Source organism: Leucoraja erinacea, chromosome 32 (assembly GCF_028641065.1).
Source record: "Leucoraja erinacea ecotype New England chromosome 32, Leri_hhj_1, whole genome shotgun sequence".
Lineage (NCBI taxonomy): Eukaryota > Metazoa > Chordata > Chondrichthyes > Rajiformes > Rajidae > Leucoraja > Leucoraja erinaceus.
Genome location: NC_073408.1, coordinates 529,126 through 544,303, shown reverse-complemented (window position 1 = coordinate 544,303; position 15,178 = coordinate 529,126). Strand labels below are relative to the sequence as shown.

The window sequence follows — 15,178 nt, the reverse complement described above, 5'->3', positions numbered from 1 at the left end:
CTCTAAAGTGATGGTTGCTGTGGAAATGGATAATAGCTGTGTGACTTTCCTCCCCTAACCATCTTAGTGCTACTGCCAATAGTAAAACCCTTCTGTAGCCGGGTAATTGGTAATCGATGTGAAGTTGAGACTTGTATCGCTGTCCTATCGTTACTGTGGGTGCAACTGTTTCACTTTGGTTCCTTTCCCCATCTCCTCCTGTTTCTTGACTATTTTACAACTCAAAAGAAAAAATGCACAGGTCACTGATTGGTCCTTCACCCCAACTTATCTATCCACTGTCTGTTTCTGCTTTAACCCCTTGTTGTATCTTTGTAAGCTTCTATTCCCTGCTTCCATGTGGATATACGTATTGTGCCTTTAAATCTGTTTTTGCCATCACCTTCCTGAGTTTGTTTTGGGGTTTAGTAGCGACCATCTTAACATCCCTCCCCTAATTCTGGATGTGCCCCAAACTGGGACATTCACTTCATTGAAACCACTTGTAATTGTTATCAAAGTCCATGGGACACTTGTGGAGAAGACTTTGTTCCAAGCTCAGGCTGTCATTGCAGCCCTTGTAGCCAGCTCACTGGTGAGAGACTCTTCACTTGATCATGGACGTTAGGGACCAAACAACAGCATTGTAGATACATTACATTGGACTTTAAGTTACTGAATGTTTGTAATGATCTGACGAGGGTTCTACTAGTTGTGAGTAGCAACAACCTTTGGTTTAACGATGAGTGAGCCTGCAACTTGGCATGTTGCATCTAGAGTGTATAACGTGGTGTTGCTCTGCTGATATCTGTGGCCAATTAGCTTCACAAATGAGAGTGCAGGAGTAGCTGGGATGATTTGTCAGGGCTGCAGGGCCAAGGCCAGAGGCTTTGTTCTCCCCACACCCCTGTGAGATGGGATTGTTTTTCACAGCGGGTGGCGTTCACTGCAAGTTATCCCAGACGGCCGGCCGGTCAGATATCGCAGGCCTTGCAGCTGCAGCTGCCTCCGGCCACAGCTCCACTGACCTTTCACCTGGTCCTGCTGTCATTTTCAAAATTACTGAGGAGGGCCACATACCTGAGGGGATTACTGTGGGGCCAGTCCCTCGCATTCACCAGCAAGCACAAAAGCTTAGATGGCATTTCAGTGGAGCTTAGCGGCAAACTACGCTAATGGCTTAGTAACTCCACACCACGACAGCCTGTCTGCTTAATGATTCCTAACTCCGAGCCTCATTAAATCTTCCAGAAACTGCTTCCAGGGACCTTCTCCACAGCTCTCCATGTTGTTTCAGTTTGCATTGTTTCGTGCTTTACTGAGAACTCCTGCAGAACGAGGACACAGCACAATTGCTAAAGGGTTTGGAACGTGAAAGTAGGATCAGGGGCAGGCCATTCTGCCCCTCTAGCCTGCTCTGCCATTCAGCAAGATCACAGCTGATCATTTGCCTGCACTGCACTGACCCCAATCCCTTCATTTCTCCAACAATTAAAAATCTATTGAGTCACAAGGAACTGCAGATGCTGAAATCTTGAGAAAAAGCGCAGAGTGCTGGAAGAGCACAGTGGGACAGTCAGAATCTGTGAACAGATCGGATTGGGGACGTTTCAGGTCCCTGACCCGAAAACCTGCATATTCATTCCCTCCACAGATGCTGCTTGACCTTTTGAGTTACTCCAGCCTTTGTGTTTTACTCAAGAAACCTATTGACTGTGATTAAACTTGGTGAAGACTGGGCTTGGACAGCTGGCAGAGGTAGAGAATGGAACTCAACGCAGGTGCAGTTGGAGGAACCCAAAGATTCCCCAGCCCTGGGTGACGACATTACTCCTCCTTCAATATTAAATGGCCGCTTGGCATTTCTGCTTTCTCTATCAAAGTGTTTAACCGCATGCTCATCCCCATTAACTGCTCCCAGTTATAGTGTCACCATTTGGTTGCTTGTATTTCTGGGAGGTTTATTTTAATGTTTGTTTTGCCCTGAAGACACAGACAGACAGACAATAATTTCACCCATATCCTTCCTCCCCATTACAAATTCTTCTCGCTTTCACTGCTACATTTTCCCATTACTATTCCCATTCATGATGCATGTTGTCTGGGTTCACAGAAGCTGCTACTCTGTGGATTGTGGACATTGTAAACTACCAGTAAAATCTGCCATCAGGACCTTTCTAAAATTTTGGCGAATTTCTCCATTTATAGTTTTTGTTTTACCTAAGGCTGCCGACTCAAGAAAATGTCGATTGGATTTTCAGTGTTTAGAGATACAGTGCACATACATGCCCTTTAGTCCACCGAGTCCGCATCGACCAGCGAACACCTCGTACACTAACACTATCCTACACACTAGGGACAATTTACAATTTTACCGAAGCCAATTAACCTACAAACCTGGACGTCTTTGGAGCGTGGGAAGAAACCGGAGCGCCCGGAGAAAACCCACGCGGGGAAAACTCTGTGCAAACAGCAGCCGTAGTCAGGATTGAACCTGGGCCTCTGGCGCTGTGAGGCAGCAACTCTGCTACTGTGCCACCAAATTCCAGACCATCTCTCTGCAGTTTGCAATGAGACCAGGCCTTTTCATGTTAAAACCCTTGGTGAGCGTTGGAAATCATACTTAGAATTCCAGTAATAAAGAACGTGGAATTTTATTTTAAAATACTCAAACCAGATTCTGAAATAATTGTTCTACATGTGGGATGGTTAGGACAGAGAATAGTCGCCCATCCCCTTGCCTCGCCTCGCCTCTGCGCTGAGATATGTGTGGAAGGTATGGGCCTAAACTGGGCAATGAATGGAGAGCAGGCATTGTAAAGTTCCCACTGTTTCTTAGTAAGCTGCCAGCTGGCCTTTGACCCTCTGGTAAACTATAATGTGTGTGTGGGGGGGGGGGGGGGAATTGGGGGATTGTTTATGAAAGGGTTCTGTATAATCCTTCAGGGGTCTTTTCAAAGATGTAAAGAAAGCCAACCCAAAAGGAAAAGCCTTCACTAGCATCAGAACAAACAAGCATGTGAAGCAGTGGGGCTAGTAAAATATAATACAGGCGGCCCCTGGACTTTGTGTAGAAATGAAGTGTTCAGATTAAACCTGATAATCACGTTATGCCAGCAGTGAATGCACTCAACTAGCACCAGAGAGCCAATAACTGCCTGGCTTCACTAGACTACAAAATAAACCAACTATTATTAAAATCAAAATCCTGACTTTTTTAAGGGAGTTTCAGCTTTCTGATTCACTTTCATTGGTGAATTAATGATTGAAAACCTGGTCCAATGAGCTGTGGGAGGGAAAGGCAACGATATGTGCGATGATTCCTACAATTGGTGAACGGGACAATATGGCTTGACAACCAGGGCTTGTCCTTGCATCTTTCACTTCTCTCAAACTATCTAGAAAATCATCTATGTTTGAGAAAGAACTGCAGATGCTGGAAAAAATCGAAGGTAGATTAAAAATGCTGGAGGAACTCAGCGGGTGAGGCAGCATCTATTCAGACTGAAGAAGGGTCTCGACCTGAAACGTCACCTATTCCTTCTCTCCATAGATGTTGTCTCACTCGCTGAGTTACTCCGGCAGTTTTTGTCTACCTTAGAAAACCATCCATCTACACTTCAACACAATGACACAGCCAGGGAAGAGAATTCCAACAGTTCACTCGCCGAGTGGAGACATTTTCTCTTATTATTCCTAATTAGTCTATCTCTTATGTGAACCTGCAACACTTACCTCCAGCCTCCTCAATCTGGAGCCACATCCTCCCTGTATCGACTCCCTCAACTCCTCCACAAATCCCACACATGTCAACCTGGTCACCTCTTATTTTCCAATATGTAGAATAAGACACATTTCATTCTCAGCTTGCACGACAGCCCCAACATCACAAGATCTAGCCTGGAAGGTCCTCTCGGCCAAATTGTTGATGTTGTGAATAGATGGGGGTCAGATCATTCCCTCATCAAGTCTGATGGATACATCTTCAAGATACTCCAATGATTTGGTCAAATATGATTTATCTTTCCTGACCCACATTCAATCATGTTGTTTTCTAAGTGCCTTGGTATCACTTGCTTAATTATAGATTCCAGCCTTTTTTCCAATTGGCCATGTCAGCTTAACAAGTTGGTGGCTGCCTCTTGTCTGATCGGTGTGGCCCCATTTGCTGCTCTCCCTTATTGCAAGAACTATTGTGGAATCGGTAGATTTTTGTAAGATGATGAGCAGAGTATCCAGTTTGTCCAAAGCTACCTGTATCAAGGTGTTGCCCAAACAGGTGTAGATTTGCAGATCTTTCCGTTTTCTGCTGGTGACCTGTGGCCAAAGACAGGTAAAGAGTAGTTGGAGCTTCTTATGAAAAATGTCTCTTGTAAGTTCTGTTTTGTGTTGAAATGTGAATTTGGAAGAAGCGTTGTTGACAGTGTCTGTTAGAGCCGATCATTTTCCTTTGACTAGATGTATTGGACACAGTGCTGAACTCCAGCTACTTGCTGCTGGTGACTTTCCCCACTGCTAAGTGGCGACTTTGACATAACTACCTGGCCAGTTTCCCTTATGAATAGGTTTATTGGCCAAGTATTCACATACAAGGAATTTGCCTTGGTGCTCCGCTCGCAAGTGACAGTTGGGAATGACCCTTTCCCACTGGCTCACTTTGCCATTACCTTCAAAAGGGAAGTGGATGGTGTCTTCTCAATACTGAAAAATACACTGCAATAGTGGTCCAATCACAGCGGCAGTGAAGGAGAACAGTATTGCTTTGTTTACTGAGAGACATCACACAAACAGGCCCTTCGGCCCGACTCCCCAGCAAATTCTATTTTTTTTAAATCACCGTGTGAACAGTGTAAATGGGGACTTGCAACTTGAGAGATGTTTAGCTTAGTTTGTAGATCCAGCATGGAGATGGGCCCTTTGACCCACTGACTCGAACGTCGACCAGCGATCACCCCGTACACTAGTTGTATTCTACACACTAGGGACAATTTACGGAAGGCAATTAACCTACAAACCTGCACGTCTTTGGAATATGGGAGGAAACCCACGTGGTCACGGGGAGAACGTGCAAACTCAACGCAGGCAGCAGTTGTAGTCGGGATGGAACCCGGGTCTCTGGCGCTGTGAGGCAGCAACTCTACAGCTGCGTCACCATGCCTGCCCTTCCACCCGTGTAAGTGTTGACGGGTTTTGAGCAGCAGGTAGTTGCAGTGTGTGTCTGGGCCTGTTATTCCTTGGTTAGCCTGATTGTGTGTTGTGTTGTGTTTCTCTGCAGGGACTGACATGGCCGTCTTCTGCCTGCTCTGTGGCAAGCGTTTCCAGACACAGGTGGCATTGCAGCAGCACATGGAGGTGCATGCAGGAGTGCGCAGCTATATCTGCAGCGAGTGCAACCGAACCTTCCCCAGCCACACCGCACTCAAGCGGCACCTGAGGTCACACACAGGTAAGCAGCTGCGAGCACTATTCTCACTGTGACAGGTGCACCATCCCCACTGACAGGTGCACCATCCCCACTGTGACAGGTGCATCATCCCCACTGTGACAGGTACACCATCCTCACTGACAGGTGCACCATCCCCACTGTGACAGGTGCACCATCCCCACTGACAGGTGCACCATCCACACTGTGACAGGTGCACCATCCTCACTGTGACAGGTGCACCATCCCCACTGTGACAGGTGCACCATCCCCACTGTGACAGGTGCACCATCCCCACACTGACAGGTGCACCATCCTCACTGTGACAGGTGCACCATCCTCACTGTGACAGGTGCACCATCCCCACTGTGACAGGTGCACCATCCCCACTGTGACAGGTGCACCATCCCCACACTGACAGGTGCACCATCCTCACTGTGACAGGTGCACCATCCTCACTGTGACAGGTGCACCATCCCCACTGTGACAGGTACACCATCCCCACTGTGACAGGTGCACCATCCCCACTGTGACAGGTGCACCATCCCCACTGTGACAGGTGCACCATCCCCACTGTGACAGGTGCACCATCCTCACTGTGACAGGTGCACCATCCCCACTGTGACAGGTGCACCATCCCCACTGTGACAGGTGCACCATCCTCACTGTGACAGGTGCACCATCCTCACTGTGACAGGTGCACCATCCCCACTGTGACAGGTGCACCATCCCCACACTGACAGGTGCACCATCCCCACACTGACAGGTGCACCATCCCCACTGACAGGTGCACCATCCCCACTGTGACAGGTGCACCATCCTCTGTGACAGGTGCACCATCCTCTGTGACAGGTGCACCATCCTCTGTGACAGGTGCACCATCCCCACTGTGACAGGTGCACCATCCTCTGTGACAGGTGCACCATCCCCTGTGACAGGTGCACCATCCCCACTGTGACAGGTGCACCATCCCCACTGTGACAGGTGCACCATCCCCACTGTGACAGGTGCACCATCCCCACTGTGACAGGTGCACCATCCTCTGTGACAGGTGCACCATCCCCACTGTGACAGGTGCACCATCCTCTGTGACAGGTACACCATCCCCACACTGACAGGTGCACCATCCCCACTGACAGGTGCATCATCCTCACTGTGACAGGTGCAGTACACACGCTCTCCACCCTCACCTGCAACAACCAGGGTGATGTGTGATTTGTGTAACTACAACACATCGACAATAATCTTGCATCAACCTCATTGTTCCCCCCCCCTCTACATTCCCATCAACTCTGCCCAGATTCATCACATGCCTACACACTAGGGGCAGATTACAGCAGTTTATTCACCCACCAACACGCACGTCTTTGGGATGTGGGAGGGAAATAGAGTCCATGTGGCCAGAGTGAGAACATGCAAACTCCACACAAGGTTCCCGAGGTCAGTATTGAACCTGTGTCTCCAGCACAGACTTGAGGGCCTGAGCTACAGGGAGGTTGTGCAGGCTAGGACAGGTAAATGAAGGGTGATGTTATGGAGGTGTATAAAATCATGAAGGAAATAGGTTGGGTGAATACACAATGTTTTATGCAGAGTAGGTGAATCTAGAAACGGAGGTTTAAGGTGAGGGGAAAGATTTAATGCAAACCGAGGGACAACATTTTCTACCCAGAGGGTGGTGGGCACATGGACTGAGTTGCCAGAGGTAGTTGAGGCAGCTACTATAACAATATCTAAAATAGATTTGGACAGTAGGGTGGATAGGACAGGTTTGGACTGATGGGGCTGTTATAGATTGGGCATATTGGTCAGCATGGGAACATAGCACAGTCCATAGCCAACACTGCTGCTTGTATTGAGGAGTTACATAGAAACATAGACAATAGGTGCAGATGTAGGCCATTCAGCCCTTCGAGCCAGCACTGCCATTCAATATGATCATGGCTGATCATCCAGAATCAGTACCCCGTTCCTGCCTTCTCCCCATAATCCCTGGCTTCCTTCAGCCCTGAGAGCTTTATATCTAAAATCTAACAAGGCCCCTGTAACCACTGCCGATTACACAATGTGACCTTGTGTTTTTGTTTATTTACCAAGAATCTTACACTGGGTTGGGGGCGAATAATTTGTTGAGCAACTTGTATTGTAAGCGTGTTTATGCGAGACTAGTAAGGAGGAGGGATGTGAGACTGTGCCGTGAATAGACATCATTAGAGGTCCAATGTAGCTCGCAAATTACATTCAGTTGCGATGAAGCAAATGAACAACTGAACATTGAACAAATTCCCATCAGAAATGCTGATTGCAATTAAAGTGGCAATTAACTCAATAGAAATGTAATGTTTCAGTTAAAATAGAAGCAATCAATGCAATCGCTGCTAATTCACACAAAACCCCAAGACGGGTCCATTTTCACCGAGTGTGATCCAGTTTCCAATCATTTCACTGACTTGATGTTGCCGTGAATGAGTTTCCTTTGCTGGAGGTGAATGGGGATGAGATCAGTGGGCTTTCCTCGGGGTCTGTGGGCAGCTGGGGGTTGCTTGCCTGTTGGGGCCATTGCTTATTCTGAGCATGAAGACTGGTCTTCAGTAAAGAGGGCCGTGAATATATAGTTTATGCCACATCATACCCAAGCTGTTGTGTCTCTTTCCCCATCTTCTTGCCACAGTGTGCATTGGACATGGCTGGTGGGAACAGAACACCAGACGGCTCCCAGAAGGAATTTAAACCATGTTATGTAGAGGCAGACAGCATGGAAACAGTGTGATGCTGTCATGGGCTCGATGGGCTGAAGGGCCTGATTCCATGCTCTATCCCCCTCTCACTCTGTGACTGTATCTTCATTACCAAGCTAACTGATTCCCTCTGGTGCTGTTGGTGCCGTCCCACCTGCCGGAGTTGTAAATATTCTCCAACAAAGTAACAAACAGTTTGTCCATTTCCTTTACAAAGCGGCAATTACAATAGACGAGCAGCTTCACAGCCAGGGGTCCTCTGGAAACCCACTGCCGTGGAATGAAAGACTTTGCATTACACATACATCTCCCCTCATGCTGTTTACTGAACGAACGACACGTCTGTCAAAGACAGTTTGACTTTGGCAACATGTTTACATCATCACTGACGTCTATTCACAAAGTAAACCTGGTGGACGGGGCATCTCCCAGTGTGGGCCCTGATCTCAGCACCCACTGCCCTGATCTCAGCACCTACTGCCCTGATGGGTGATGTATCTCAGCACCTACTGCCCTGATCTCAGCACCCACTGCCCTGATCTCAGCACCCACTGCCACGATGGGCGATGGAGTCCCTGCTTGTTCTCTCCTGGGACGTGCTTTATAAACAGTGGGCAAGCTCTGGGGATGGGACAATGACTCGCTCCTTACAGATGCTCACCTTTGAAACATGTCTCCAGTGAACACTAAGTACCTGAGCTGAGGAACTTTCCCCTCTCGCCTGGTCGTCCCCCACCTGGTCAGGCCCCCACCTGGCCGGCCTCTCCCCATTCTATTCTACACGCTGTTCTGCTACGTCCTTAGCTGCAGAATCTTTCATGCAAATGCCCCAACGTGTAACACAGCTGTCCGGAGCTGATAACACTGTCTGGTTTAACACCAGACCACGGCAAGTGGCCCAATCCAATAAGGCATCATGTTGGCATTGTGTGGACAATGTGTTCAGTATCATTGGGCAGAGGGGATGTGGGAGCTGAGGCACCTCCAGCAGAATGTTGAATGAGTTCACACTCGTGGGCAGAGGCTCCCTGCAATCAGGTCCATTTGTCATTTATATAATGAACAGTGTCAGGCGTGTGTGTGTGTGTGCATGTGTGTGTGTGCGCGCGTGTGTGTGTGTGTGTGTGGGTTGTTGCTGGAGATTGGACACTTAAGGTGAGGGAACTGGATACAGCAGTGGCCAGGGACACAGCCCAGACTAGGTGACTTGCTGCTGACATGAAAGGTTAGAGTTTAGATATACAGCGCGGAAACAGGCCCCTTGACCAGTGATCACTATGCTACACACTAGGGATAGACCTCTACCTGCTCACAGTGTAACTGGGACTTACTAACAGTGTTATTAAAGAGCCAGTCTAGCATGCTGGGTTGTGCGATATGACTGGACTATAAGATTTCACAGAGCTGTCCTGCATATTAAACAAATTAGAATCGGTGACCAATGATCAGTGGCACAGCTGATATAGTGCAGCTGCATTACATCTTCACTCGCCCATAGTTAATCCAGATCTCTGCTCTGTCTGTGTAGAGTTTGCATGTTCTCCCTGTGACTGCGTGACTCAAGAGAGAGTTAGATTTAGCTGTTAGCGCTAAGAGAATCGAGGGATATGGGGGAAAAGCCGGAACGGGGTACTGATTTGGGATGATCAGCCATGATCCTACTCCTGCGCCTGTTTTCTATGTCTAAGTTTTCTATGGGGTATTTTTGGGTGCTCTGGTTTCACCCCACGTCACCCATTCCTTCTCTCCAGAGATGCTGCCTGCCCCGCTGAGTTACTCCAGCATCTTGTGTCAATCTTCGGTGTAAACCAGCATCTGTAGTTACTTCCTACACTATAGGTTGGTGGATTAAGTCACCACTGGTGTGAAGCTGAGTGATAGAATCTGGGAGCAGTTGATGGGAATGTGGGGAGAATAAAATAGGATGATATAAATGGGTGTTTGATGGCCAGTATCTTGGGTCGAAGGGTTGATCCTTTTGTTGTCCAACTCTGACAAGATGAACTGTGAAAATAAATAGAGGAACTTTGGACATTTTCAGGAACTGTAGAACAGCTAAAAACCAACGTGGATTAAATCTGGCTTTAAAAATGAGTTTGGGTCTAATCAGCTTTGAAGGAGTGAAGGGGTGGGGGTGGGGTGGAGAACATACACTGAAGAATGACAGTTGACAGTATGAATCGGGGAGAGGGCAATTTATGCAAAGCCACAAGTGCAGCTTGTCATGAATGCAATGGAGAGTGCAGGTCTCTGCTGATGCTTTGCTCATTAACGTATTGACATGCAGAGAACGTTACATGCCCAGCAGCCTTGTACCATCTGCTAGAATATGCAGGGCACAAAAACCCTACATCTGCTCATTGCATTTCACTCAATTATACTTGCTCGCTTTAGAAGGGAGAAACTAGTGGCATTATTACAGAGGCAGAAACAAAAGCATTAGCTCTTTCAGCCAAGAAAAATGACTGTTCAATAATCAACACCAGCTGATTGCTAGATCACTCTGTAGCAGCCTTTGCAAACTCTCGCTGAGGAGAATGTTAGATAAGCAATAAGGAAGGAAAATATGTCTCAACATGAAACGTCACCTATCCATGTTCTCCACAGATGCTGCCTGACCCACTGAGTTACTCCAGCACTCTATGAAATGTCCCCTATCCATGTTCTCCACAGATGCTGCCTGACCCGCTGAGTTACTCCAGCACTCTGTGAAACGTCACCTATCCATGTTCTCCACAGATGCTGCCTGACCCACTGAGTTACTCCAGCACTTTGTGAAACGTCACCTATCCATGTTCTCCACAGATGCTGCCTGACCTGCTGAGTTACTCCGGCAATCTGTGTCCAGCTCAGTTTTTCCGCAGATGCTGACTGACTTGCTGAGTATTTCCAGCATTTTTGTGTTTTTTGGGTTCATTTCAGATTTCCAGCGTCTAGGTTTTTTAACATATTTTTAATGATGCTGTTTTGATTTCCCTCTCAAAACTGTAATGGATTCAGCTGCCATAAGTGTTTGTTTATGCGACTCTGGCACTAACATCTCTCTCCATATGTCTGGGACAATTGTACTAATCACTGCCTTTCTTCTGGAAGATTTCAAAGACCTTTCAAGAATGGTGCAGCGAAACGGAAGGTTGCAGATGAGGCAGCCATCACTGAGGGCTGTCTTGGTATCTGTTGTGCTCGGAGAATATTAAAGAGCTCACGCTGATAAAGATCAAAATGGTGCCTGCATTGTATAGGTAGTGTGAATGGAACAAAGCATCAGGTACACCTAATCCTCTAAACCCAGATGCATGGAGCAACACTGCAAAGCTGAACAAAATAAGAACTGGGTGACTGTGAATATCATTTATAAGCTGGCAAGTTGCAGGGCAAAGCAAAGGCTGAGATTCACAATCTTCAGGTCCAGGGAAAAGATGGAGTTAGATTAGGAAAAGGTGGTGATGATGATATTCAATTGTGAACATTTAAGACATACAGCTGTTGTGATTTTACTGCTGAAATAGTCCATTTACATACACATGAATATCTTCTTTATCTAAATGCATTCATGTAGTACAGCGTGCCTTCAGTTCCAAACTTTCAAAGCTGAGGTAACGTTTTTGGCAATTGGAGATGTCCCGTGTGGCATGAGATGGGAGTGGAGGAGGATGGTCAGATCAGCACTGGCCACATTGAAGGCTGGACAAGGCATCCGAGCCGTCAGGAATGGTCCTCTTTGTTACATTCACAGAAACATAAACTCATGGCTCTTTTGAAAACTCAAAATGGGCCTGAGGTGTAAAGGTGACCTGATCTTTCTGCTGGAATCTTGGCATTCATTCATCGAGAGACACAAAGAACTGCAGATGCTGAAATCTTCAGTAAAACACAAAGTGCTGGAGTAACTCAGCGGGTCAGGCAGCATCTCAGGAGAAAAGGAATAGGTGACGTTTCGGTTTGAGACCTTCCAGAAGAATGGCTGGTCCTCTTCATAATGTCACTGTTGGATTGCTTGCCCCGACCCCAGGTGGCAGCTCCCATCGATGATCTTCACTGGTGTAAGATCATCCTTGGTTTCCTCTGTGTGCTCAGCTCATCATTCTCTCAGTAGCAGCAACGTGTGTTTCTCTCTTGTGTTATGTAGGGGGTGTGGATCAGCTGAAGCACAAGTGTGTAGTTGTGGCTCGAGGTTGACCACACGTGATGTTGTTGTTGTTGTTGCCACAGGTGACCATCCATACGAGTGTGAGTTCTGTGGGAGCTGCTTCCGTGACGAGTGCACACTCAAGAGTCACAAGCGCATCCACACTGGCGAGAAACCGTATGAGTGTAACGGTTGTGGCAAGAAATTCAGCCTGAAACACCAACTGGAGACCCACTATCGTGTCCACACAGGTAAACACAGCACGTCACGTGTCCACACAGGTAAACACAGCACGTCACGTGTCCACACAGGTAACGTGTCCACACAGGTAAACACGGCACGTCACGTGTCCACACAGGTAAACACGGCACGTCACGTGTCCACACAGGTAAACGCATCACGTCACGTATCCACACAGGTAAACGCATCACATCACGTGTCCACACAGGTAAACACGGCACATCACGTGTCCACACAGGTAAACGCAGCACGTCACGCGTCCACACAGGTAAACACGGCACGTCACTTGTCCACACAGGTAAACATGGCACGTCATGTTTCCACACAGGTAAACACGTGACATGTCCACACGGGTAAACACGTCACGTCACGTGTCCACACAGGTAAACACGTCACGTCACGTGTCCACGTGTCAGGTAAACACGGCACGTCACGTGTCCACACAGGTAAACGCGCGACGTGTCCACACAGGTAAACCACGGTTAGGTCACGTGTAGACGTGTAGAACGATGCAGAAACCTTGACCACAGAGGGGAACTGGTGATCTGGGGGTGGGGAGGTAGATGATGGGAGGGAGGGGGGAGTGATTGCCGTCACTCTTGGTCTAAGGATTCAAGTGCGTTCTTCCTCTCCCTCCAGGTGAGAAGCCGTTTGAGTGTAAGCTGTGCCACCAACGGTCACGGGACTACTCTGCCATGATCAAACACCTGCGTACACACAATGGTGCTTCACCCTACCAGTGTACAATATGCCTGGATTACTGCCCCAGCCTGTCCGCCATGCAGAAGCACATGAAAAGCCACAAGCCCGAGGATATCCCACCGGACTGGAGAATAGAGAAGACTTACCTCTATCTGTGCTACGTCTAATCATGAGAAGGACAACAAGAAATTAAACAGTGCTGCGAGAGTGGAGAATCATTTTTTGAACATTTTCTGTGTTGTGCACAGTGTGCTTGCATTACCTCGTGTTGATCAGCTAATGTTAGATATCCTCATGCGCTTGTCTCTCTCTAGCCTTGAGCCGGTTAATTGTGTCAGGCAGTGGTCAAACGGTCAAGTACTTAAAGCACTGCAAAGTGCCAGGGCAGAGAAAACAATTTATTTTCATTTTTTCACGAATGTGTGGTCATTACCAAAACTGGTGTGTTTTGTTTTTGTTTGTTTTTTAAAGAAAGAAATAATGACCCTGCCATGTTTGGTCAGGGTCCAGATTTATTCCAAAAGCTACCTCTTTATTTTATTGTGCCAAGTTACTAAAGCACAGTGGCAGTATTTTTTGTTTAGCATTGTTGCCAGGATCGATCATCTCATGCTTGTAGCTGTTTGCTGTTTGTGTCAGCAAGGTTGCAGCGTCTATATGTAACGGGGTGTGGGAATGTAACGAATGTTAGGGGAGGGGGTACTTTACAAACTGGACAAAGGATGGGAGAGGACAGAGCTTGCTTCCTTTCAGTTTGACAGCAAAAAGGGAAATGGGGTTTGCCTTAAAATGGGTGTCATGTTAGTGGTCCTCAAAGCTGATAGTGGCCATGGGTACCTGACTGGGTTTCTAAGCTGAGATTAGATGAGAACAGGGCAAAATGAAGTGTTCAAGCTTGAATTATAACAACAGTTAATGTCGTTTTGTTAAAATGTGAAGGAACAAGATAAGAAGAATCACTTGGGCAGAATCTGGACATTTGGTTATTGAGTATGTTTACGTGCGTGAGAGAGAGAGAGAGTTATTGAGACAATTGACGGGTGTGTAGTGATGGGTTTTAGTGAAGAATACACTGAATAAGGTGGATGGAGGTAGCATAGTCCTTGGGGGGATGGGGGGGGGGGGGTGAGGAAAATCTGTGAAATTCAGACAGAATTGATTAGATATTTACAAAATTGTGATATTTTTGTAGTAATTGTTGGTCCTTTTTGTAAGTTGCGATAAGTTCCAGCCCTTACCGCCTCTGTGATGTGAATTATTTTTTTGTGAATGTGTGGGAATTGATGCAGTTTCATTGTATCCCAGTGTTATTCCGTGCAGTTAGCACTAAATCAAAACGGAAAAAGGTATATTTCATAGTCTACTCTAGTTATAAATAAAACCAGACAGCACATTGGCTAAACTTGCCGAGGAGGGGGGGGGGGGGGGGGGGGGGGAGAGAAGAAGGGGGGGGGGAGTAGGATGGGAGTAGGAGGAGAGGGAGGGGGTTTGTGAGGGAGTGGGGTTCATTGGAGGGAGATTCTCTTTGCATCTGACTGAAAAATCCTTTCGACTGTTTCGTGAAGAATGGTTTCTTCACGTGGTTAGGTAAAGCTGTACATCCAAGATTCCTGGCTGCAGTCTCCTGCCTCATCCCTCTTTCCCACCACCACCTCTCCCACCCCTACTCTGATCCCTAATTTCCTCTCTCCCTGTCTTGTATTACTTCACGATCCTATCACCAACTCTCCCAACTCTTCTCCATTCCATTTTGTTTTAACATTCCCTCTCCAATCCCTCCCTCCCCTCTCTCACCCATTCCACCCTCTCACTATTCCCTCTTCCCTCCTCCCGTTTGCACTCCTACCTGTCTCCCATTTCCCATAAAGTGGCTCTTCAAATGCACTTCAATTCTTAAAAAGGAATATAATGGATATGGTCCCTTCAATGTTGGAAGGAGTAATGTAAGGAACAGGGAATAAACACTTG

The 15,178-nt window shown here is 47.3% G+C and overlaps 1 protein-coding gene across 8 annotated transcripts in view; it reads left to right on the top strand.

Moving 5' to 3' along the window:
* The window catches only part of zbtb16a (zinc finger and BTB domain containing 16a), a 163,386-nt gene extending 149,062 nt beyond the window's left edge, over window positions 1–14,324 (top strand). For 7 of the 8 annotated variants that reach the window (XM_055660500.1, XM_055660499.1, XM_055660501.1 and 4 more), the window contains 3 exons: window positions 5,255–5,425; window positions 12,352–12,519; window positions 13,148–14,324. In XM_055660500.1, the coding sequence (XP_055516475.1) occupies window positions 5,255–5,425; window positions 12,352–12,519; window positions 13,148–13,377 (569 nt within the window). In that variant the 3' untranslated portion in view covers window positions 13,378–14,324. The remainder of the gene's footprint in view (window positions 1–5,254; window positions 5,426–12,351; window positions 12,520–13,147) is intronic. The other variant, XM_055660495.1, reaches the window with a different exon arrangement.
* Window positions 14,325–15,178: the final 854 nt, after the last annotated feature.